General features: G+C 49.2%; 1 protein-coding gene across 4 annotated transcripts; it reads left to right on the top strand.

Moving 5' to 3' along the window:
- The first annotated feature begins 16,556 nt into the window (after positions 1–16,556).
- Positions 16,557–22,061, top strand: ANKRD40CL (ANKRD40 C-terminal like). Of its 4 annotated transcripts, none has more exons than XM_088027321.1 (4): positions 16,557–16,596; positions 19,971–20,045; positions 20,630–20,790; positions 21,918–22,061. In XM_088027321.1, exons 1-4 carry the CDS (start codon positions 16,557–16,559, stop codon positions 22,059–22,061), a joined length of 420 nt encoding a protein of 139 aa, XP_087883447.1. The 4 variants fall into 4 exon arrangements, with proteins under 4 accessions (XP_087883447.1, XP_087883446.1, XP_087883445.1 ...); XM_088027320.1 differs by having other exon boundaries at positions 20,615–20,790; XM_088027319.1 differs by having other exon boundaries at positions 20,606–20,790.
- Positions 22,062–25,850: the final 3,789 nt, after the last annotated feature.

Below are 25,850 nucleotides of genomic sequence, written 5' to 3'. Positions count from 1 at the left end.
AGGAAACATCTGCCAAGCCCTGCGGGGGTGGGGTGGGGGGGAGACTGGTGCTCTGAGGGGCCAGGGGCCAGGCCTGGAAGTGCCGTTATGATTTCACTCTTGTTCCATTGGTCAGAACTCAGCCACGTGGCCCCTCAGCCGTCAGGGAGGCTGGCAAGTGTGTTCTCAACGTGCCCCCGGAAGGCAGGGGAACGAGGCAGAGTCATCGCCTGGCCAGTCCCCGCCAGGGACACCCTGCAGGCCGTGTGGCTTCTGACTCAGCATGCTTTCCCACACTGCAGATCCATATTCCTAGCCAGGTGCCCGACACCGCACGCTCCACATCCTCCAACAGACCTTGATCCTTCCTCCTCCAAATCTGTTTCCCCTTCTGCAGTTCAGAAATCATTCACCGAAGGGCCCAAACCAGAAGCCTCAGGATTGCCTGTGACCTTCGCATTCCCTCGGCCCCATCGCCACGCTCTCCACGTGCATTTGAACTTACATCTCCCCAGTCTGCCCCCGTCTTCTCTGTAGACTGCTGTGCCACTTGCATTATAGCCTTCTGACCTGTGGCAAGGACCCCAACTACCCCAAAGCCGGCACACAATGCTCCGAGTTGGCTTCTTCAAAATCTGGTGTGCCTAAACCACTCCCCTGTATGAACTCCGTGCTGTCCCCAAAGGACACAGACATGCCACCCATCTATGCAATGGCAGAACTGAGGTGGGAACTTTGGTTTATGAATCTTCAAAGACCCGTTGCTCCACTCCCCCATTCTTTGCAGGATAAACCTCCGGGAAGCACAAAGAAAATTCTTTGCATAGCAGAAACTCTCAAACCAGCACAAGGGGAGCGGCCCCCTTTGCACACTCAGAGAAGAATTTTACCATGGTCTGAGCTGTGTTGCTCTGCAGGGATGCAGCCGTGTACCTCTTATGGGTTCTGTCCCCTTGCCTCTCACTTCCACCTGTTCTGTCTGTCAGGGATTCCTAGTTCGCATAGCCTGATACCCAGGACATGTTCACAGAGGGAAGCTGCCCCAAGAGAGGCTTCCTCGAGGGCAAAGCCCTTCCCAAAGACCCCTGAGGGTCACCGCAAGTCCACTCCTTCCTCTGCCCCTGCTCATGACCTTTTGAGGGACAAAAAGAAACCAAAGTGGGCCAGGGTCCTCCTGGAGAATCTGGGTTTGGTCCTCAGTGTGGCCTGGATGACCATTTTGTCTAATTGTGACTCCCCTGGTCACTCTCTGCCACTCTCCAGGGGTTCCCTGTGGCACCCTCCTCTGAAATGATCTTATCTTAAACATATGTGGGCTTATTCATCACCTGTCTCCCCACCAGAAAACAAGATACCAAACCAGAGTGATAACATTGTCCCTCTTTTCCGCTGCTTCCCCAGCATCCAGGAAAGTGTCTGGTTTCTCCTTGGTGCTCAATAAATTTTTGCTGATGAGTGAGTGAGTGAGTGAGTGAGTGAGTGAGTGACTGGATGGATGGATGGATGGATGGATGGTTGGATGGATGGATGGTTGGATGGTTGGATGGATGGATGGATGGATGTTTGGATGGATGGATGGATGGGTATAGTTGGATGGTTGGATGGATGGATGGTTGGATGGTTGGATGGATGGATGGATGGATGTTTGGATGGATGGATGGATGGGTATAGTTGGATGGTTGGATGGTTGGATGGTTGGATGGTTGGATGGATGGATGGATGGATGGATGGATGGATGGATGGTTGGATGGATGGATGGATGGATGGATGGATGGATGGATGGATGGGTATAGTTGGATGGTTGGATGGATGGATGGATGGATGGATGGTTGGATGGATGGATGGATGGGTATAGTTGGATGGTTGGATGGTTGGATGGATGGATGGATGGGTATAGTTGGATGGTTGGATGGATGGATGGTTGGATGGTTGGATGGATGGATGGATGGATGGATGGATGGATGGATGGGTATAGTTGGATGGTTGGATGGTTGGATGGATGGATGGATGGATGGATGGATGGATGGATGGGTATAGTTGGATGGTTGGATGGTTGGATGGATGGATGGATGGATGGATGTTTGGATGGATGGATGGATGGGTATAGTTGGATGGTTGGATGGTTGGATGGTTGGATGGTTGGATGGATGGATGGATGGATGGATGGATGGATGGTTGGATGGATGGATGGATGGATGGAGGATGGATGGGTATAGTTGGAGTAGGTGGATGGTGGAGGATGGATGGATGGTTGGATGGATGGTAGGATGGATGGGTATGTTGGATGGTTGGATGGGATGGATGGATGGCTGGTGGATGGATGGATGGATGGGTATAGTTGGATGTAATGATGATTGTTGGATGGTGGATGGATGGATGGAGGATGGATGGATGGTGAGTATAGTTGGATGGATGGATGGATGGATGGAGGATGTTGGAAGGTGGATGGATGGGAATAGTTGGAATGGATGGATGGATGGATGGTTGGATGGTTGGATGGATGGATGGATGGATGGATGGATGGATGGGTATAGTTGGATGGTTGGATGGTTGGATGGATGGATGGATGGATGGATGGGTATAGTTGGATGGTTGGATGGATGGATGGATGGATGGTTGGATGGATGGATGGATGGGTATAGTTGGATGGTTGGATGGATGGATGGTTGGATGGTTGGATGGATGGATGGATGGATGGATGGATGGATGGGTATAGTTGGATGGTTGGATGGTTGGATGGATGGATGGATGGATGGATGGTTGGATGGATGGATGGATGGATGGATGGATGGATGGGTATAGTGGCTAGTGACACTCTGATGGCCTCTTGCTTCCCCCATGGAAGGTGGGGTTCCCCCAGCCTCCCCACCTCCCCCTCTCTGTCACTCCGCATTTCCAAAGACCCTTTGCTCCTAGGGAATTTTCATATCCAAGGCTGAGCCCCTCTCCTGGCTCCCATCCAAACAACAGCGACCCCATTTACCCACCTGTTTAGCAAAATCTCCGTCCTTTTTTACTCTTGCCTCCCTTTCTGCCAACGCGATCCCGTTGGGTCTGTCTTCCAGGTATATCCTGACACCGACCACCCCCCATGGCGCCCATCACCACCACCAACTCCCCTTGACAACCGTAACAACCTCCCACAGGGCTCCCCGCTTCCCTGATGGAGTGGCCTTCAGGGAGGGTAATTTCGATGGCCTCACCCCCTGCTGGCCACCCTCTGCCAGCCCCCTTCACACCTGGAAGGTGTGTGCTGGCCAGACCCACAAAGCCCCCGGGGCCGGCCCTAGTTGACTCCATAATCTTCCTTCCTCCCTCTCTGCTTCATAGGCTCTGCTCAACTGCCTGGGCTTCTGGCTGCTCCACAAGCACGCCAAGCGCATCACGCACATTCAGCCCCCGCGCCTTTGCACCTGCTATTGCCCCGGCTTGGAACCCTCTGCCCCATACATCCCTGCAGCTCACCCTCTCACTTCGTTAAGTCCCAGCCCAAACATCTCATTAGCAAGGGCTTCTCTGGATGCTCTGTCTACAATAGCGCCCAACCCTGCTTCCCGGTTCTTCATAGCACCTCCCGGACTTTGTTTCTCCCATTTACTGTGTGTCATAACCTCTAAAGCCTAATCTCCCCAAACGCAGGAACTTTGTGTGTTGCTGTGTCCCCAGCTGCAAATGCCAAATAGACAGTTGTTAGGTGGGAACAAAACAGTGACTGAAGGAGAGATCCTTGAACTCCCTTTGCACCAGAGGGAGGAGTGGGATTCGGAGTTCGGGTCAAGTGCACAACAGCCCGCACCCGCACCTGTCTTCCCTCCTTGCCTCCTCACTGTGGGCCACCTGTGCTCCCAGTGCCCGCCCCCCTCGGACTCAGTCTCAGCCAGCAGACAAGACAGGAGCAGAGAGCCCCACATTTCCTTCTGCTTGTGCCCCCTGCTGAGCTGGGAGAGCACACCTGGGCAAGCCTGCAGGATATGAGAGGCCCCATGGGTGTGTGGAGTAGAACATTCTGGGCCGAGGGAAGAGCCAGTACAAAGGTCCCCAAGATAGGATCTCTCCCAGGGTGTCTGAGAGAGCGAAGGGCCGGCATGGCTGCAGCCCAGTGAGGAGGGGGACAGCTGCAGGAGGTCACAGGGGCCAGACCACGGAGGGCTTTGTAAGGGACTTTTGGAAGGCACAGACTATTCCTCTGGGTGAATTGAGAAACCGAGGTGCTGTGATCTGACTTATGGATCTGACCGGATTGCTTTAGTGCTGCTGGGAGGCAGATTCAAGGTGATGCAGAGCAGGGAAACCAGGGGGCCGGGGATGTCACACTGAGACCAGGGTGGCCACTGTGGAGGTGGGGAGAAGAGGCTGGATTCCAGCTATGCTGGAAGCTTTGAGCTTGCAGGGTTTGCAGAGGGACTGAAGGTGGGGGTGAGTCCATGAGATGCGGCAGGAGTTCTGAGCTGAGGACAGCCCAGAGACCCTGCCTGAACAGCCTTGAGGTCCTGCCCAGAGGTTCTCCACTCTCTCCCTTCCACTGCACTGGCCTTTTTTTTCCTTCTTCAAACACATTCAGTTCTCCCCTGCTTCAGGACCTTGGCACTTACTGTTGCATCTTTCCCCTTGGTCTTTGCCTGGCTAAATCGCATCAGGGGTCACGGCTTAAAAGCACTTCATTGCTTCTTGGGAGACTTTCTTGGGACTTCATTCCACCCCTCTTTATAGATTGTCTACCCTGTTACTCTTCTTCCTTCCTCCCTGCTCTTTCCCTTTCCGGTACTCGTTGTAATAACACACATAACCCTGTGCTTACTGGTTTGATGTCTGTCTCCACTGGACCACAGAGAGCAGGGCCCCTTCCTAGCCAAGCTCCAGAGACAGGCTGCCTGGATTCAAGTCTCTGCTCTTTCCATTTAAACCGGTGTGAATTTGGAAAAGCTACTGAACCATTCAGCCTCAGTTTCCTCCTTGAAAACATGGCAGCAAGTTTAAGGGCAAGACCCAGTGAGATCATTGACATAGAGCACTGAGGTTGGTGCTCGGGCCTTTGTTCAATAAACATTAGTTATTCTGCTAGCCCTAGAAAGAAGCCTGGTGTAAGAATTATCTAGAAGCACATAGTCTGTTTACATGATTTAACTATATTTGGCAAGCTCTCTGAGTGGCATAAACAAGCAGCACTCCAGGTATCAGACTGCCTAGATGAGGCAGGTTTGAAACTGCCTCTTGGCAAATGCACATTTGGGGAAATAAGAGAGATGTATGACATTTGTTGTTTTGGTTGCTTAGCATCCAAATACCCATGGGAGGGGCATGAATCCCTAGAAGGGCGGGAGGCGGGTTCCCCTACAGAAGCCCAGTGGGGCCAGACTCCCTCTCCCAGATCACTGCAGAGAGAGCGTGGGCACTCAACCTGGGCTCATCCCACCCAGGACTTTGTCACCAATTGAGGGTCACGGAGAAGCTGGGACCATTGAGATGTCACTCCTCTGTTGTCAGGGCACCAAGGGGCAGGGGGTGGCTGTCATTCTCATTAGTCCTTCCTGTGCTTCTGCTTCCCAGCCTTCTGCGTCCCTGCCCAAATGATGAGCCAGGCTCTCCAGCCTATCCTGTGATTCTATGGGCCACCCATCATCCTTCCAGAAAATTCCTTTCAGGCTGTCATTAAGTCGAGTTGTTTTCTGTTGTTGCAAGCAGGAACTCTGACTCGTCCACCCTCCCAAAATGGGCTGAGCACCAACCCTCAGAAAACCTCCACCATCACCCTCGACTCCACCCTACCCATTGCCAGGAGCACAAGACTCCCCTGGAGGCTCCAGGCCGTGAGTCAGTCTGTATAGTACTCAGAGTACCAGAACGCAAGGGCAGAGGTGTGGCAGGCTGATATTTGGAAATATCAATCAGACCTCTTTCCTGGTACATCATCCCACCCTGCCCTGCTGCCGACGGTAGGAAGGATGTCTCCAGGGCAGGGCTGTTCCAGGAGATGGGAGAGAAGCGAAAGCAGCTAGGTCTTGAACCTTGAGCTTCCAAGCGAGGTCCTTGCCTCAGGACATTAGTAACCCTGCAAGAGTGTTTTCACCCCACCCCCACTCCATCCCACTCTCTAGGCCGGAGTGGGGGGCAGGCAGAGGTCAGGCAGGAGAGGGGCCCGCTGCCTGGGTGAGGGCGTGGAGGTGCCACCCTCTCCGAATGCCCAACATGTATCTACAAGTAAAGCAGACGTGGTAGCGTGGCTTGCCTGGGCAGAGAGGGCCTGAGGCGGCCCCCTCCCCTGTTTCCCACAGAAGTGGCTGAGAGAAGGTTCTGGGGCCAGAAGAGGCCAGGAGTCTACAGGATACAATGACAAAGGAGGTGGGATGGAGCACAGGCCCTGGTGAATGCTGGCAGGTGTGGGCACCAACAGGGCTGGACACCAGCACGGACAGAGAGCAGCTAATACCAGCCAACGGGGCCGAAGCCCATCGTGACAGAGGCCTCGGAGTGACCTCTCCTACTGACAGCACAAGTTGGAACCCTGGGGAGGAAGGGAAACTTGAGGAAACCCAGAATTCTTTAAGAAAATGTTTCCACGGGGGGCGCCTGGGGGGCGCAGTCGGTTAAACCACCCACTCTTGGCTCAGGTCGTGATCTCAGGGTCCTGGGATCGAGCCTGGCGCGGGGCTCCACCCGGAGTGGGGCGTCTGCTGGAGATTCTCTCCCTTCCTCTGACCCTCGCCCTGCTCATGCGTGTTCTCTCTCTTTCTCTCAGATAAATAAATAAAATCTTTTTTTTTTTTTAAGTCAGTTATGGAAAATAAAAATGTCCACACATCTGACTGCAAAGTTCCCCCCCACACCCGAGGAACCCCACCACAGTCACTGCCCAAGAGAACAAAGGGTGGATAGATCTTCCCGTGGCCTATTCAAGGAGAGCTGTGGAGACATTCGATGAGCTTTGAAGTGTTGATATAAAGCCTTGCTTGTATTAAGCCCTTACTGTGTGCCAGGCACCATGCTAAGCACTGTCCATGTTATTTCTGAGCGAGGTGGGAAAGCATTCCCATTCTACAGGTGAGAAAACTGTTGGCACACGGGTCTTGAATGAAAGCCAGGATGCGTCGGGCTGATCTCCCACAGGACGGTTTTCGGCGTGGCAGCTGTGAAAGTGGGCTCCTCGGGGAACCTGGAAAACTGCTCTGGGGCTTTAAAGCCGGAGGTGTTGCTGGGAGATGGGAGGCCTGGGAGGAACGAGGTAAAGTGCAAGTTCTTGGAAGGAACTCAGGCAGGAGCGGGGCGGCCCCTGGTGGACGTAACGGGAACAGCAGCCCGGTGGCTCCGACCGCGCCCGGGGCCCGTGCGGGAGTAGAGGGAGGCTGAGAGGAGTCGCCGAGACAGGCCACATGTTGGTTGCTGTGTGGGGTCTGGACATAGTGGCTACTCCAGGGGGGCCCGGTCTGGGGAGGGGCGTTCTCTGACGACAGACAGGAGGAAGGAAAGCCACCTTTGCTGAGCGCTGACCATATGCTTAGATACACACGCACGGGCGAACCGAAAGAAAACCAAGATCATGACCTGAAGATCAAAGTTGAATTCAACTCAGAAAGAATTACAAGGGATAATGCTGAGGGGGACAAGACCCCAGAGGACGCACTGTGCACCAAATAACATAACATAAAAACGTATGTCCATCAAGATAGTGAAAGGCAACCCACAGGATGGGAGAAAATATATGCAAATCATATACCTGATAAGGGACTTGTATTCATGATGCGTACAAAAATCTCTTACGACTCAACCATGAAAGGACAACCCAATTTAAAAATGGGCAAAGGATTTGAATAGCCATGTCTCCAAAGAAGATATACAATGGCCAAGAACAGCCGATGCTCAAGGTCATTAGTCATCAGGGAAAAGCAAAATCACAAAGAAGACGACCACTTCACACCCACTAGGATGGCTCCGATCAAAAAGACAGGTATGAACAGGTATGAGCGAGGACGTGGATAAATCGGAAGCCTTTTACTTTGTTAGGAGCACCGTAAGATGGAGTGGCTGCATGGAGAACAAGCTGGCAGTTCCTCAAAATGTTAAACATATAGCGATCTTATGACCGGGCAATTCCACTGCTGTGTATACACTCAAGAGAGATTTAAAGAATATATATATTTTTAGGGGCGCCTGGGTGGCTCAGTCGTTAAGCGTCTGCCTTCGGCTCAGGTCATGATCCCAGGGTCCTGGGATGGAGCCCCACATCGGACTCCCTGCTCTGCAGGAAGCCTGCTTCTCCCTCTCCCACTCCCCCTGCTTGTGCTTCTGCTCTCACTATCTCTCTCTCTGTCAAATAAATAAATAAAATCTTTTTAAAAAATAAAAATAAAGAATATATATATTTTTTTCTGAGACAGAGCGCCCGCACATGAATGCACAGACGAAAGAGAGGGACAGGGAGAGAGAGAATCCCAAGCGGGCTCCACGCCCAGCGCGGGGCTCTGTCTCACGACCCTGATCCCCTCTCCCAGCCCTGTTTGCGCACGCACGCACGCACTCTCTAAATAAATGAATAAATAAAACCTTTCTTGAAAATTAAAATAAAATAAACGTGTCCACACAAAAACATGCACAGGAATATTCACAGCCGCACTATCCATAATAGCTGAGACCTAACAGGCGCTGGTGGTATAGTCGTGAGCATGGCTGCCTTCCAAAATAGCCAGAAAGTGGAAACAACCCAAACGTCCACCAACTGATGAATAAAATGTGTCATCTCCGCCCAGTGCAAAATTATTCAGCAATAAAAAGGAATGAGGTGCTGATACCTTCTATAATATGGATGAACTCTGAAAATATTACACTAAGGGAAAGAAGCCAACCACAAAAGGCCACATAGCACATGACTTCACTTAAAAGAAATGTCCAGAATAGGGGCAACCACAGAGATAAAAAGTAGATTAGTGGTCGCCAGGGACTGGGAGAGCGAGAAGCAACTGCTAAGGAGTCCCGGGTCTCTTTTTGTAGGATGAAAATGTTCTGAAATAAGACTACGGTGATGCTTGCACAACCTTGGGAATATACAAAAACAAAAACAAAACAAAAAAAAAACCTGAATCGTACACTTTTAAGTGGGTAAATTTTACAGTATGTGAATTATATTTTAATAAAGCTGTTACTAAAAAACATATACAAAGAAGAACTATAGAAAATGTATGGAAAATCGACAAGTGGAAACACTTCTCAACCCTTAACAGATCACATATTTGAAAAACAAAGAAAAGAACATGCCTCTCAGAAATTATATGTTGTAAATATGTTGCAAACAATGAATACCTTTACAAGGACCACCCATCCACTCCTTTTTTTTTAACTTTATTTATTTATTTTTTAGTCATCTCTACACCCAACGTGGGGCTCGAACTCACAACTCCGAGATCAAGAGTTGCCCACTCTTCCGATTGAGTCAGCCCCCCTCATCCAGTCCTTTATTCAACAAATTTATATTGAGCATCGATCATGTGCCAGGTATCAGTCAAAGCCCTGGGCAGTGCGGGAGCAGGGGTGGGGGGCAGGGGGGTGGGACGGTGGTCCCTGCTCTGGCACCGCTTAGGTTCCAGAGGTAATGTAATATTTATAAACATTTACAAAAATTGACTTGAGCTGCAAAGGAAATCTCAATCGATTCCAAAAGAAATAGTACAGACAAGCTGCATTGTTTATCACCACAACTGAATACATGAGGAATAAATAATCAGAGTAGAAATAAAATCCTCCAACTGCTTAGAAACGTTAATGCTCTCTCGTAAACAACCTTATGTTTGAAGAGAACATTAAGACCCCATTGCAGAGCGCTTGAGAAATGAGTTTATACATAAAACATGCACATACATATCTGCGGGATAACAGTTTTTCCAAGGACACTGCTAACGTCAGAGCCAAAAGGGGGCTCCTCGTGATCACTGCTGTTACTTAACATTTTCCTGGAAGGAACGATCAATATGATTCTACAAGAGAACGAAACCACAAACAGCATCAGACTGGCAAAGACTGGAAAGCTGAACTCTCACTGCTGCCGAGCACAGAGTGAAGCCTTCTCCACCTCTGGTGCCTTATCTGGCAAGGGCACAGTTTAGTGCAGGCGTGCCCTGGCTTCAGTTCAGCAATCCCACTTCTGAAAAGTTTCCTGCAGAAACACACAAGTGTTCAGGTGGGCCTCTTGCAAGGGACTGACAACTCAGCACTGTTGACAAATGAGCTAAAAAATTGCACAACCACACTCTGGAATACTCTGAGACACAGCCAAGAAAAGAAGTAGGTCTCTACATCTGTTGTTCTCCAGTGGAGGCAATTTTGCCCCCCAGGGGACATGTGATAACACCTGGAAGCCTTTATTATTATGGTATGGTAGAAGGTGTTGTACCTGCGTCTGGTGGGCGGAAACCAGGGATGCTCCTCGTCCTGCGGAGCACGGGACTGCTTCCAACAAGGACTGATTTGACTCTGAATATCCATAGTGCCAAAGCTGAGAAGGCCTGGTATAAAGTAACAGAGAGAAATACCCACAAGGAATTGTGTTCAATTTTTTTTATTTTTATTTTTTTTAAAGATTTTATTTATTTATTTGAGAGAGAGAGAATGAGAGATAGAGAGCACGAGAGGGAAGAGGGTCAGAGGGAGGAGCAGACTCCCTGCCGAGCAGGGAGCCCGATGTGGGACTCGATCCCGGGACTCCGGGATCATGACCTGAGCCGAAGGCAGTCGCTTAACCAACTGAGCCACCCAGGCGCCCGTGTTCAATTTTTTTTAAAGTTCAGAACCACACTTATATCATGATCCCATGTTTTTTCTAAGTATATTTATGCAAGTATGCACATAGAAAAAATATTGGAAAATTCATCCCAAACTGCTCATTCATTCATAATTCTGTCATTCACTCAGCAAAGATTGGGCACCGGGGGGTTCCAGGCACCGGTCTGTCCTATGGCCTGGGCACGCATCAGGGAATAAGGCGGGGGAAATGTCTGTGCGAGCCCCGGGGTTCCTGGGAAGTGCCTGGGAGGACTGAATTTTCTACTCTCCAGGCTTTCGAGGTTTTGGCTTTTTTTTTTTTTTTTTTTTTTAAACCAGGAGCGTTATATACTTTGTCAAAAAAACCAACAAATACCATAGCAACCAGCACACACACAGATGCCGAGGGAGGACAGGACTCGGGCAGGGAGAGTCCCACAATTCAGAGCAGCAGGTGGGCTGGGCAGGTGTGGGGACGCTCACCCCCAGCTTTTCCGGCTGCCTATCCAAACCTCCTGGGGTGAGGGAGACACCCACCACCCAAGAGAAATGCAACATGTGCCACAGCATGGGGAGAAGCCTGCAGAGGGCCTAGAGTTCTCTTCTGACCCGCTTAAATGTTGTCCTGTGATGGCTTTGTGATGGACAATCCTGCCTCCCCAACGAGCTAAGCTCTTGGACAGGTTCTTGTTCACTGCATCCTAAATTCAAATCCCCATGTCCTGCAACCACTCTGGGGCCTCTGCTCTTCCACCCACCCTCGGGGTTCAAGCACCACAAGGTAGCTAAACAGCCCGCATGTCTGTCCCATACAAAGTCAGCATCTTTTGAGCCTTCTTGCTGATTCCAAGACCAAAGGAAAAACCTGTATCGCCACAATCATGCCCCTTCTCCTCAAGAAGAAGACAAAACAAAACAGCTGAGGGGGAGGTGGGGCCTGCAGGTAAAAGGTCTTTGGAAACAAACCGGTCCCCGGACAAATGAAGGGCCCTGTGCCCTCCTGCCCCCTGGCAGGTACCCAAGGCCTTCATTGGAATTGGCTTAGGGCCACTAGGACGCCAGCCAGCGGTAACAATAGCCAACAACAGATATGGAAGGTATTTGTGCATATTCTATCCTTGAATTGTCCCTACAAGAGCGGGAATCATGATTAACGCCCATTGTATAAATGAAGAAACTGAGGCTCAGGGAGAAGTTAATCATCTATGCCCCCCCCCACAACTAACAATGACCCCTCCTCCCACCCCCTCCTCGGCCCTCCCTTCCCAGGGCCCACACCCTTTTTAGAGAGCCAAAATGAATTTTTAGCTGGGTCTCCAATCCTAGAAGCCAGCATGGATTTTTCCTCATTGATTTGACAGATACTTACGAGGGCCTACTAAGGGCCAAGTACTACTTAGTGGGGGCCACAGTCTTGTCCCCCAGGAGCAGGCGTGTCCTGCTGTGAGCAGCCGACCTCCGGCCCTGGATTAGTGGGCTTGGTTTCAGCCTCCCGCTCCCTGGCAGCCTCAGGTCTGTTCAGCTCCAGTGGAGGCACAACAGCCCTGGGTCTTCTGGGGTTCCCGGGAGCCCCCCACTGTCTTTTCTCCATGGCACACAGGTATGGCGGAGGGGGGGGAGAAGCTCCATGAGGAGCTTCTACTTTGATACCTTCCTCTGCCATTAAAAGTGTTTCTTCTTTTTTTTCAAAGTAATATACACAAATAATTAAAATAATAATAATAATAATAATAATAATAATAATAATAAAACAGCTTGCAAAGGAGGATCCCCAACCTCAGGGAACCAGAATCTTTTAGAGTGGTCAGCAGGCCGGCCTGACCTTTGTCCCCAAGGAGTCATTATCTTTATTATACTGGGCAGCAAACCCGCCCTTTGCTTTGGAGAGAGACACTATCTCTACCTTCCAAGATCGGTCCCTTTACAAACGTCCTTGAAAAAGTCCCGACAAAGACAGCCAACGCCCATGCTCTATCCACCGCAAGCAAGAGACCTGTGAAGACTTCCCCAACGCTGAGAAAAGCCTAGTGAATGATAAAGCCCAGACAATCGAAGAATGCAGACCTGGCAGGGTATCAAGCTCCCACACTCGGGGTCCCTCTCCACCTGCCCTAATCAACCCCAGGCTGGGGAGCAGACAATTAGGCCACCCCTCCCTCCACCCCGGAGCCCAGGGAAATGTGCAGTCCTTCACCTGCTTAGCCAGGCTTGCCATGAAACAAAGGCTCCGTCTCTGCCTCCTGACCCTGGTGCTTCTCCGTGCCGGTCCCGTGCAGCACGCCTTGCTACTCGCCTTCCTCTTGGGAGCTCTCAGTAACTCTGTCTCCTCATCTCTGGGCCTCACCTCAATAATCATAAAACCTACATTCCAGCATTCATCTCTTCCTGTCTGATTGGCAGAAATAGCAAAGCTTGACAGCCCTCTGTTTGGGAGGCCACGGGGAAGCAAGTGCTTATACAGGTGGCTGGTGGGAATGCGAAAGGATTACGTGTTCATGGAGGAAAATGCGGTCGTGTCTAACAAAACTCCGTACGCATTTACTTTTTGACCCACCAACCCTACTTCTAGGGATCTACCCAGAATATACACCTTCGCCAATAAAACATACATAGGCAGATTACTAATTACGGCATTGGTGGTAATTACAAAATATTGGAAATATGCTGAATCCCTGTATGAAGGCAGTTCGTGGACTAGGACTATCGAATGCCCACCTGGGGAGAGGGGGATCTCTACGAACTGATATAAAATGATTTCCAGGGGCGCCAGCCCAGCTCAGTCGGAAGAGCACGTGACGCCTGATTTTGGGGTCATGAGTTCGAGCCCCATGCTCGGTATAGAGACTACTTGAGAATGAAATCTTTTAAAAATAAACAGATAAATAAAATAATTTCCAGATGGATTGTTTAGTGAATAAAAAGCAAAGTAGAAAAGAATATATGTGCTACCTTTTCTGTAAGAAAAAGAAAGAGTGGGCGCCTGGGTGGCTCAGTCAGTTGAGCGTCTGCCTTCGGTTCAGAGCATGGTCCCAGGGTCCTGGGATCAAGCCCCGCATCGGGCTCCCTGCTCTGCAGGAAGCCTGCCTCTCCCTCTCCCACTCCCCCTGCTTGTGTTCCCTCTCTGTCTGTGTCTCTCTCTGTCAAATAAGTAAATGAAATCTTAAAAAAAAATTTAAAAAGAAAAAGAAATAGAAATAGTAAGAAAATAGACATCTATCTGGTTAATTCTGCAAAAAGAAACCTAGAAAGGATAGCTCAGAAACCAAGGAGATTAGTTTCCTACAGGAAATAGATGAGAGCAAAATGGAAGGGGCAGAAATGTTGGATGACACTTCTATGAATATAAACTTCTGCATAATTCTAACTTAGAACCATGTCCGTGTTGTTTTTTTTTTTAAGATTTTATTTATTTTATTTTAAAGAGAGAGAGAGAGTAGGGAGTAGGGGCAGAGGGAGAGGGAGACTCTCAAGCAAACTCCCCACTAAGCACAGAGCCCAACATGGGGCTTGATCTCACGACCCCGAGATCACAACCTGAGCCGAAACCAAGAGTCAGATGCTTAACCGACTGAGCCACCCAGGTGCCCCACCCAGAAATGCTTGTATCTTGATATGGAAGAGAATATTCTTGATACTAGAAAATACAGTCTGAAGTCCTTAGGGATAAAGGAACATGATGCCTACAACTTACTCTCAAATGGTTGAGGGGAAAAATGTGTATGTGTATATTATATATGCACATATATATGTCTGTACTATTTAGAATATTAAAGCAAATGTGGCAAAATGTGAACCATTGGTAAAGCATATAAATTCTTTCTCGCAACTTTTATGTCAGTTTGAAAGCGTGTAAAACTAAAAAGCTACCCCTCCACACAAAAAAGCTAATACATAAATAAAAGGGCCCACTAGGTGCCCAGCGTGATGAATGAAAAAGACCCCCACCAAGGCCTGTGTGGCTGCCTCCCCAACAAGCATGTTGCCTTCTTCCTAGCTAACAGGCCCTGATTTTGAGCACCATTAGACAGTTTAAACTGGAGCATGTAGGGGCGCCTGGGTGGCTCAGTCGTTAAGCATCTGCCTTTGGCTCAGGTCATGATCCCAGGGTCCTGGGATTGAGCCCCACATCAGGCTCCTTGCTCGGCAGGGAGTCTTGCTTCTCCCTCTGCCCCTCCCGCTGCTTGTGGTCTCTCTGTCTCTCTCTCTCTATTTGACAAATAAATAAAATCAACGAGAGCATGTAGTACTTTGCTTGAAAAAAGTTAAAAAATAAGAGGGGGGCGCTGGCTGGCTCAGTCAGTAGATCATGGGACTCTCAGTTTCGAGGTTGTAGATTTGAGTCCCACATTGGATGCAGAGATAACTTAAAAAATTAAAATCTTTAAAAATGAATTAATTAAAAGGAAAAAAAAGAGGGAAAGAGACCACCAAATGAGAAGAAAACTTGAGTATCGTTGAGGGACTCCACAAATGAATGAACCCGTGAATGGGGAGTGAGTGAATGAATGGGCAGAGCAGTGAGTGAGTGGAAACAGCCAGAGCCCTCTGTCCATGCCTTTTCATCTCAGCCCGATGCATCTCTAGGCCCCACGCTTTCAGGTGAGGAGGTGCCAGCCTGGCTCTTTTTATGTCTGACCACACCCTGGGGGCCCCACTGGCCAAAGGGCATTTCCTTCTCAGGAGCTGAGGCCAGGCAGGTCCGACTGCTTCCTCCTCCGCTGGAGGCCTACCTTCCTCCATTCCTGGCAGGAAGGGCACCGCCGCACGCCGGGGAGGCAGCGTCAGGCTGGCGACCAGGGGGCCCGGAGCCAGCCCCAGGCCTGCGGCCGGCCACTCAGGTGCCCATCAGTGAGCATTTGCCTTCCTTGGGTCTCCGCTCTGTTCCCCGCTCTGCCCCTGATGCAGTTTGATCAAATCAGTGGTTCTCAACTTGGGTCACACATTCAGATTCGCTGGGGACCTTTCAAAAATTCCAGGGCCCAGATGGCGCCCCAAACCAAGTATGTGGGACCCAGGCACCCACGGTTTTTAGGGTTTTCCGGGTGATTCCAATGCACAGTTAAGTTTGAGAACCTGTGAGCTGTGACCTCCTTGGCCCCCTCCAGCTTTCTGATGTCCTGTCTGTCCTGTGTTCTGTCACTGGAGGGTTAAATGAAATGTGAGAGCCATCCCCGGACCTGTGGGCTCCTATCCTCAGCACCCCCTGCGCACTCTTCACCAAACCTCCTGTTCCAGCCCCCGCCCGCCGTCTCCATTCTTAGGTTTGAAATCAAGGGATGTGGGATCATGGCCAAGGCAGAGTCTCCCAGGTATGGGTTGGGGTCTTCCTGCCTCCTTGGCGCTCGCAGCTGCTGAAGAAGGGGTTGGGAGAAAAAGGAGGTAGAACTGGGGAGGACAGAGAGCCTGTTCAATCCAAGAACCTAAGTGTTTGGCTTTTCCTCTCCCTGTTGTAGGAGCTGCTAACCTTTTCCAAGGAAAGGTCTAGCTGGGTGCCAGCGGCTGAGCCTCCTGGGGGCGCGTTCCCTTGGGTAAGCCCTCTTAGCGGCCCGTGTCACCTGCTGGACACAGCCTGAGACGGGAGGAAGGAGCCTTGGGCGAACTTCCCTTGCATCATTTGCTGAACACCCTGCGGCACCCCCGGGAGTCTTACTCTGCCCATCTGCACAATAGGCACCCCCTGGCCTCATCTCACCGGGCCAGTGACAGTCCGACCACATTGCTGTTCCACGGCACCCAGATGCACTGAGCTTTTGGAGGTGTTTCCTATGTAGTTGGGAGCTTGTGCATCCATGCAAGAGGGGTACCGATCTGACGAACAACAGAGCTGACCCATGGCCGAACCCCAACAGGACATGAGGGAGAAGCCGGCAGGTGAGTCTGGAAGACCTGTTTCCCATGTGGTCTTCAAGGATTTGGGTGGGGCCTGAGGAAGGTATGGGGAGGGGGGGGATGCTGCCGCCGGTAGGGCCAGGGGCCCTCCCCAGCTCGGCCACTGGTGGTCAGGAACAGAGCGAGCACCGAGTGTCCCGTAGGGGAGAAAGTATCCGCAGCTGTGATCAACAGGAGCAGCCCACGATTCCGGGCGCTCACTTCTTTGCTTCTTATAAACTTGCGAGGTAGAGATTATTAATCTCATTTCCCAGATCAGAAAACGGAAGCACAGAGAGGTTAAGTAACTTGTCTGAGGAGTCACTGCTACAGCGGTAGAGGAAAACCTCAAACCCAAATCTGCCTGACTTCAAAGGGCATGCTTTCTGACCTCTAACGAGACCCGGTCTGCACACAGGGGATCTTAATCCGACAGGTTCAGCAGAGGAAAGTGCTATTATCTGCGGTGGGCAGCAGGCCAAGCTGCGGAGGGTCCTGTGCTCTGTCTGCCTGCGGTGAGTGGTGGAGGGGTGCAGAAGGCATCATTTCAGGTTGGGTACCGGAGGCTCTGAGGGGCTTCCGGGGACAGGTGCTCGCTCCGTGGCCCAGAGCGCAGGGCAAAGACGGGACTGCAAGTCCTGCTGCCTTGGGAGGGGCTGGGGAGGGACTGGGCAGTGTGGCGAGAGTACTTTCTGAGCCAGAAGCAAGGCTGGCTTCTTGGGCCTGTGATCACAGCAGCTGTGCAGAGCCCCTCATTCAGAAAGGGTCCCACACTTGGGATTAAATGCTCTGTGGTCGCTGGCTTCACATTTTAAATAATTTTTTTTAAAGATTTTATTTATGGGGCGCCTGGGTGGCTCAGTCATTAAGCGTCTGTCTTCGGCTCAGGTCATGGTCCCAGGGTCCTGGGATCGGGGCTCCCTGCTCAGCAGGAAGCCTGCTTCTCGTCTCCCACTCCCCCTGCTTGTGTTCCCTCTCTCGTTGTGTCTCTCTCTGTCAAATAAATAAACAAAATATTAAAAAAATAATAAAATATTTTATTTATGAGAGAGAGGGCACGAGCAGGAGAGAGGAGTAAGGGGAGAGGGAGAAGCTGACTCCCTGCTGAGCAGGGAGCACAATGTGGGACTTGATCCCCAGGACCCTGGGCTCATGACCTGAGCTGAAGGCAGATGCTTAACCCACTGAGCCACCCAGGCGCCCCATTTTAAATAATTTTATCTTGAAGTCTATTTTGTAAGTGAAGTCAGCCGGGCCAATGGAGCGTGTGCTGGGGGGTTGGGAGCTGGGAGCCTTGACCCTGTGTGCGCGAGGCCCCACTCCCAGCCCACTGCCCCTTCCCCACCAGAGTTCCTCTGTCCCCTTCTGCCCCTGGCAGGGACTCAAGCAAGCGTTGGAGTTGAGGCAGGCAAGGCAGGGCATGTTCCGAGGGTGGTAGGCAGGGAAGAGGCAGGAAGCTCTCCCCCACCCCAATCCAGGTACAGATGGGTGCAGCTGGGAGGCTGTGGTACCTGGGGGGTCGCCCTTCTGCCCTGGGTTAGGAGTGCAGCTTTGGGGAAGCTGTTTTGCACACCTTCCTTTTGCTCCAGGCTCCACTGATGTAGCTGGCTCTGGTCACATCCCGGTCCTGCCATTTACTCATGGAGCAAGCTCAAACAAGTTACTTCACCTTTCAGCCTCAATTTTCTTGTCTGAAAATGGGAATGTCAACACCCTATAGGATTTTTTTTTTTTTTTTGAGGATAGTGAGGTTTTGTTTTGTTTTTTTCCGAAATGCAAGTCTGATTATGACAGCCTTGGGCTGAGAACAGTCTAATGGCTTGGTGTTGTTCTAGAATAAAAACCAAAAGCCACCCAGACAATCTTCACCTGTCTTTTTTAAATGTGGCTACAAGGAAATTTTTAAATATGTGGTTTACAGGGGCGCCTGGGTGGCTCAGTCGTTAAGCGTCTGCCTTCGGCTCGGGTCACGATCCCAGGGTCCTGGGATCGAGCCCCGCATCGAGCCCCGCATCGGGCTCCCTGCTCGGCGGGAAGCCTGCTTCTCCCTCTCCCACTCCCCCGGCTTGTGTTCCCTCTCTCGCTGCGTCTCTCTCTGTCAAATAAATAAATAAAATCTTTAAAAAAAGAAAAAGACAGGTGAAAATAATTTTAATATATTTACTTCACTCAATATATCAAGATTATCATTTCAACATACAACCAATATTTAAAAAGGAAATATTTTACATTTTTTCCTGTCTTAGAAATTGTATTTTATGTATTTTTATGAAATGAGTGTATCTCATTTAAAGAACTACAATTAAGGCCCTCCATGCTCGCAGCCCTGCAGCCATGTTGGATTGCCTCTCCTTCCTCCAAATCTCCACTCCATCCACACACAGTTTCCTTTTGCTGTTTCTAGCCCTGGGAAGCTCATCTGCCTTTTTTCCCTCTGGATCTAGTTAAGCCTACTCATCCTTCAGATGTCAGCTCAAATGCCCAGCCTTCAGGGCGCCCTTCCAACCCTTTCCATGCTTCCATGTTATTGTGTCTCCGGCCCTCGCCAGCCCCACGATTTAACTTCACATTTACTTGAGGCCACTTGATCAGGATCTCTCTCCTCTAGTTCGCCAGCTCTAGGACAGAGACCACTCTGGGTTTTTGCGGTGGCGGCTTGAATCCTGCCCCCAGGGCTTAGCCTGGTGCAGAGCGGGGTCTCAGGGAGCAAGGCAGATCCTGTGAGACTGGGAAAGGCCTGGCCCCTGGAAAGCACTCTAATGCTTACTCTCCTCTCACTTCCCTCTGGTGGAGAAAATGCCTTTATAAAGGGACTCTGCTAGAGAACTGGGGACACGAAGCACAGTGCCCAAAATATTTAAGTAGAAACTTGAGTTAAGCACACAGATTATAAATATTTCTTCCCCAGATTACAGACCACTTAAAAATAGCGTCTCGGCTCCTTTTCATGATTTGGGCCGTGATGACGGAAAATGACTCTTCGAGTCTGAACATAATTACTGCCCTTTTCGTGACTTGGCTTTTCCCTTGAGGAGGAGGCGGAACTGGGGAGCAGGAAGTGAAGAGGGGGCATCATTTTCCTTGTTTAACTGGCAGATCTGGCAGAGAGGCAGACGCCGAAGGGCTGCCTGCCATTTCTCAATGCTTTTTCTTTTAAGATTTGAGAGAGAGAAAGAGAGAGAGAGCACGTGCAAGAGAGCACAACCGGTGGGGCGGGGGCAGAGGGAGAGGGAGAAGCACACTCCCAGCTGAGCAGGGAGGCCCGATTTGGGACTTGATCCCAGGACCCTGGGGTCATGACCTGAGCCGAAGGCAGATGCTTAACCGACTGAGCCACCCAGGGGCCCCTACACTTTCTTGTTCTAATTCTTCACCAGGTGAATATAAACAAGGCTCCAATCCACAGCTGCCAGCTGACCCAGGGGATGCCAAACCTGAGGACACCTGTGTCGGTGAGGACTCAGTCCCGAGGCCGTGTGGGGTAAAGCCAAACACACCGCTCAGGTTCTTCTACCTTCAGTCCCTAACCCTCCTCCTTAGGACAGTGAGTGGGAAGAACTCATTTGATACCACTGTCCCCCCCGGCAAAAGATGGTACAATTATGCTGTTTCTCGGGGCCTACCTGTCACCTTGAAGTCCCAGGGAGCGGTGCAATAGGAATCACACAGAATCACCTGCACGTCTACACAACAGCTTCTCAAGGATACAGAGCCCCAGGGCTCAACATTTCCTTGAAGCTTTTCAAATAAACAAGTTCAAACACCATGTACTGCTCAAGGGTGATACATTTAAATATTAATTTTTTCAATCCTAGCCCGGCTTCTAACTGCAAGCTTTTTGGTGAGTATAATGGGGCATACATCCCAGAGCACCCCAAGAAAAGCCCATACACCAATAAAAGCCACATGTCTACCTATTATGCAGTTCTTGAGATGCCCTGTGCTGTGAGAATGGATGATGTCAATTGAAAGGCTTTAAATCCAGTATTTTTTTTTACAATTGAATTTGCAGGTGATCTAGAGCTGGTGCTTAAAGTCAGAATTCAGAGTCCCAGAGAAAATGACTTCATTGAAGTTGAACTGAACAGAGGAGAGCTGAGTTATCAGAATCTACTAAAAGTCAGTTGCTGTGAACTGGGGATTGAACCAGAGCAAGTGAAAACGATCAGAAAGCTACCAAACACACTGCTCAGAAAGGTAGGGTTTGCAAAGTGTCTAAATGCAGACGGGGTTCTAAGTGGGCAAAACTGATGTTCTGTGAAGCTGATCACTTAGCTTTTGCATTTCTAATGTGAAAACAAATTTAAGACACTGGGAAATTCCGGCTGCAGGACAGCATGGTAGCTAGGTAATTTTCAATCTGGTGCTTTTACCGATTTGCACACCTAAATTCATAAACCCTTTAAAATGGTCTGAATTACATTAATGCCCAATGGAAGACTCAGTTCAATGCATATGGCCCCTTCCACCTCTGCAAACCTGGGTTAACAATAGGCAGCATGGTCCCCGGGAAGGAAAAGACTAACCCTTTGTTTGCTTACAACAGTTCAGCGTTTGTAATTTCATGAAACAAAATTGTTTTGCATTTCTATAGATTTTCCAGATTCAAAATACAGTTCTCTAATTTCAGAAGAAAAATCTCATTTCTTTGGGCATATTATTATTTTTTAAAAGCTTTCAAAATGCCTTAACAATTCTCATTGGTGCCATGGCTAATAATAGTATATTCTTTGTAAAGGACTGGCAGGATGATCGTATTTTCTAGATTATTTTTTTTTAAGATTTTATTTATTTATTTGACAGAAAGAGACATAGCGAGAGAGGGAACACAAGCAGGGGGAGTAGGAGAGGGAGAAGCAGGCTTCCCCGAGGAGCAGGGAGCCCGATGTGGGGCTCGATCCCAGGACCTTGGGATCACGACCCAAGCCGAAGGCAGACGCTTAACAACTGAGCCACCCAAGACGCCCCGAATTTTCTAGATTTTTTTTAATGCCCTTTTCTGGATTTGAAATAATGTACATACAATTACTGGTACATGATAATTTCTTAATAAATAAGCGCTATAATTATTACTTGAAAAAAAAAGAGCCCTTTCTTCAGCAGTATCAGTTTGGGACTATAGTCGTCCCCTTAGGGACCTACAAGAGACCAAAAAAAGAAAAAAACTTCTCAACTGCTACCTTAGTTTACCAGGACAGAGAAACCAATAGAGAAATATCCTGAGTTTAGGCAAGAACCCAAGATGCTGGTCATTAAGAGTTTTTAATCTTAATAATTTCACAGGCTATCTATAAACCACTCTGTGATTTCTTTTACATATTAAGGACAAAGACATTCTAAGACTATGGGACTTTCAGGAAATAGAACTCATCCTAATGAAAAACAGAAGCTCTGAATTGGTAGAATACACACCATCCCTGACAGAGAAGCCCTGCTCCAACAGCAATGCTGCGAAACTGACCTATTAGAAAATCCCAGAAATGAAATACCGGAATCATTGTTTTGTAAATAACCAAGTCGGAATGCATGTACTGGTTTGCTAACTTCATGTGTGTACTTTGGAAAATTGTTCCCTCATCTCAAACTTCTCTGGGCAGGGAGAAATTTCAAAGTGCTTTGACAAAGAGCTATTTTTTAAAAATTGTACAGGGGCACCTGGGTGGCCTGGTCAGTGAAGTGTCTGCCTTCGGCTCAGGCATGGTCGCAGGGTCCTGGGATCGAGCCCCGCATCGGGCTCCCTGCTCGGCGGAGAGCCTGCTTCTCCCTCTCCCTCTGCCCCTTCCCACCACTCGTGCTCTCTCGCTTGCTCTCTCAAGTAAATAAAATCTTTTTTAAAAAATTGTACAGGATACTTACCATGGCAAGTTTATTTTGCAGCACTGTACCTCAATCCTGATTAGGCATAGGTACGCACTGAGGTTCAGTCAGGATGAATAGCTGAGGTCTGTTCATGTAACTTCCAAAAAGGGCAGGGTAAGCTGAGCGAACTGGGAAAGCGAGGACCCCCTTGGCACACTGGTTCAAGCAGTGCTCCATTTGATTTTTAAGATTTTAAGTAATCTCTACACCCAATGTGGGACTCACAACCCCGAAATCAAAAGTCACACGATCCACGGCCCGAGCCAGCCAGGTGCCCCAACCCCAGTGCTCCATTTTAAGGTAAAAGTATGTCACACCATAAGAGCACCTGGGTGGTGCAGTCGGTTAAGCATCTTGGTTTCAGCTCAGGTCATGACGTTAGGGTCCTGGGATTGAGCCCTGCATCAGGCTCCCTGCTTAGCGTGGAGTCTGCTTAACATTCTCTTCTCCCGGGGCGCCTGGGTGGCTCAGTTGGTTGGGCGACTGCCTTCGGCTCAGGTCATGATCCTGGCGTCCCAGGACCGAGTCCCACATCGGGCTCCCTGCTCGGCGGGGAGTCTCCTTCTCCCTCTGACCCTGTTCCCTCTTGTGCTCTCTCTCATTCTCTCTCTCTCAAATAAATAAAATCTTAAAAAAAAAAAAAAAGATTCTCTTCTCCCAGGGCACCTGGGTGGCTCAGTCGTTAAGCGCCTACCTTCGGCTCAGGTCATGATCCCAGGGTCCTGGGATCGAGCCCCCTGCTTCTCTTCTCCCTCTCTTGCTCCCCCTGCTTGGATTCCCTCTCTCGCTGTCTCTGTCAAATAAAATCTTTAAAAAAATAATAAAATCTTCAAAAAAATAAAAGCACGTCACACCATCATTTCCTATTTACACTTTTAAACTTGCCTATAAACTGGCATGCCTTAATATGACTTGAGTTACCTTTGAGGTAACTTTTTTTACTTTTTTTTTTTTTTTTTTTTTGACGGAGAGAGACACAGCGAGAGAGGGAACACAAGCAGGGGGAGTGGAAGAGAGAGAAGCAGCCCTCCCATGGTGCAGGGAGCCCAGTGTGGGGCTTGATCCCAGGACCCTGGGATCATGACCTGAGCCAAAGGCAGGCACTTGACTGAGCCACCCAGGCGCCCCTGCCTTTGAGGCCATTTATAACACTACTTGTAAAACAGCAAAGGCACAGCCCACAGCACTCAACTCTGCTAATCAGATGAAAAAAACGAAGTCAGGGGCGCCTGGGTGGCTCAGGTCATGATCCTGGAGTCTCAGGATCGAGTCCCGCATCGGGCTCCCGGCTCGGTAGGGAGTCTGCTTCTCCCTCGGACCCTCCCCCCTCTCATGCTATCATTCTCTCTCAATAAATAAATAAAAATAAAAAAAAAAAGTAGGCACCCTTCCCAACAACTAGCTCAAAGCTAGCCTCCTCCTATCACACTACCTAGAATCCTTCTGGGTCAACTCACCCAAACTTAGTTAAGAACTACTCGTACTTTGGAAGCACTCGGTAGGTTGACCTCATTTACCCACCTAACCCCACACACTGTCACTTTTCCCAGCCATTACTCCTGGACTCAAATTCATGGAACTGAGCTGTAGAACACCAGAGCTCCTTCCGCCAAGCAGTGTCTTGTCTCCCCCAGCACATTAATAGGCCACCATGACGCCTCTGAAAATTCTATCTCGGCTTTGATGAAGGGTGGGGGACAAACACTACACTACACTACATTTCACTCATAAAAATGTGAAGGGCGCCTGGGTGGCTCAGGCAATTGAGCATCCAACTCTTTGTTTCGGCTCAGGTCATCTCAGGGTCAAGATCAAGGCCTGCGTCTGCTAGTCCCTCTCCCTCCGCTCCCTGCCCGCCCCCCACCGGCCGCTGGCGAGCGCTCTCAAATATATAATCTTTAAATTAAAAAAAAAATGTGATGAGTACATGAGACTTGAACCTGCAATTTGCTTAGTAGCCATGGACCTCTTTGGGTGGGAGCATGTCTGCTCGAAATTGTAAGCTCAGCATCCACATCACAGGTCTTTAAGAGCCAGCACAGCCCCTATCACAAGCCAATTCCATGCAGCACCGTTCCAGTGCCACAGGACTGGGGAGATGACAGGGGATCAATCCCCAAGGGCCAGTTCCCCTGAGGTAGTCTCAATTTTGTTTTGAATAAGGAAAATTTGGGCAGGAGCTCAGGATTGGCTGTTAATGGCCCCAAATCACCCTTTGTGGGGAAGTGAGGTTTTAGGTGGTATTTTTTGGTGCATATGGTAGAATAAATTTGGAAAAAAATGTTGGGAGGAAAGCTTACACTATGATAACAGAACCTACAGTATGGCCTCATGATTAATTACAGTAATTCAACAAGGGCAGCAATTTATCATGAGACTGTTGAGCAAATTCAATATCCATTCCAATAGTTTGCATGAAAAAATTGTAAAAACTTAATTTCCTATAACATGAATAGTCTTAAGGACGAAGATTAATAAAAACTGAAGCCTCAAGAGTAATTTTCATTGTAATTTATCCTTCATGCAGAGATTGTGGAAACTAATTTCTGAGGAAGGTACAATTCCACTGACTTTTATGCCAACTTAACGTCATCTTAAGATTTTTAAGTGGTTGAAACAAATCAGGTACCAGGATGCCTATCCTGAAATGTTCCAGAACACATGTAGTAGGTTAAAACAAAAAGATGGAATGATCTAGAGAATTCTTAGTCGTTCACAACCTAACGTTCATTTATAATGAGGTGACTGGTCACATAGCAGCGCCCCCTTCCATCCCTCAGAGCAGAAATTCTTCCTGTACAGCTCACAGGCCTGACAGACTCCACTAGAAGGTGCTGTTCCTACTTTGCTCACTGATCTATCCGAAGTTCTCACAACAGCACCTGGCACACCAGCACTGTGGATACAGGTGAATTTTATGCAACCGCAGGTATATTTCTACTTTCAGTCATTTCCCTTTTAAAGAGTGAAAATCTAACGCTTCATGGTGCCCCTCATAAAAGTATTACAGGTCAAAATGGAACAGTCCCTCTGATTTGACAATCTAGTTTGAACAGGGGAAGCATGTGCTGACCACCAGCCAGCATTGCTCTTCTCACCCAGCAGTTCCCTTTCTGGAAGGGCGTGAATTTGCAAGAAATGTACAGCAGAACAGCAGCAGCAGCTCCCTGGCTGACACCCAAATCCCAAATGAAAAGTATGTAAAGATAAAAGTAAGCGATCACAAAGAAAACATCCACTTAGGCACTGCTTCTAAAGAGCTACAATTAAGGCCCTAAATTTGGCACTCAAGAAACCATACCTTTTATACCTGTCACTACAAGAAGGTAAATTTCATTAAATAACGGTATACTTATGTATCTATTAGTCACTACCTACACCAAGGCCTTTTCCCATTT

This window comes from Eumetopias jubatus, unplaced genomic scaffold, assembly GCF_037043125.1.
Source record: "Eumetopias jubatus isolate StellerSeaLion01/CBP00866 unplaced genomic scaffold, mEumJub1_p1.0 scaffold_10, whole genome shotgun sequence".
NCBI lineage: Eukaryota > Metazoa > Chordata > Mammalia > Carnivora > Otariidae > Eumetopias > Eumetopias jubatus.
The sequence above is the reverse complement of the archived record's forward strand: the minus strand, read 5'-3'. Positions and strand labels throughout refer to the sequence as shown.

What these genes read in the sequence shown, in the direction of transcription:
- ANKRD40CL (XM_088027319.1), top strand. Translation starts at nt 16,557, where the DNA reads ATGGCCGAACCCCAACAGGACATGAGGGAGAAGCCGGCAG. An exon ending in CATGAGGGAGAAGCCGGCAG is followed by an intron (nt 16,597 to 19,970) that starts GTGAGTCTGGAA and finishes ATTCTTCACCAG; the next exon opens with GTGAATATAAACAAGGCTCC. An exon ending in CAAACACACTGCTCAGAAAG is followed by an intron (nt 20,791 to 21,917) that starts GTAGGGTTTGCA and finishes TTACATATTAAG; the next exon opens with GACAAAGACATTCTAAGACT.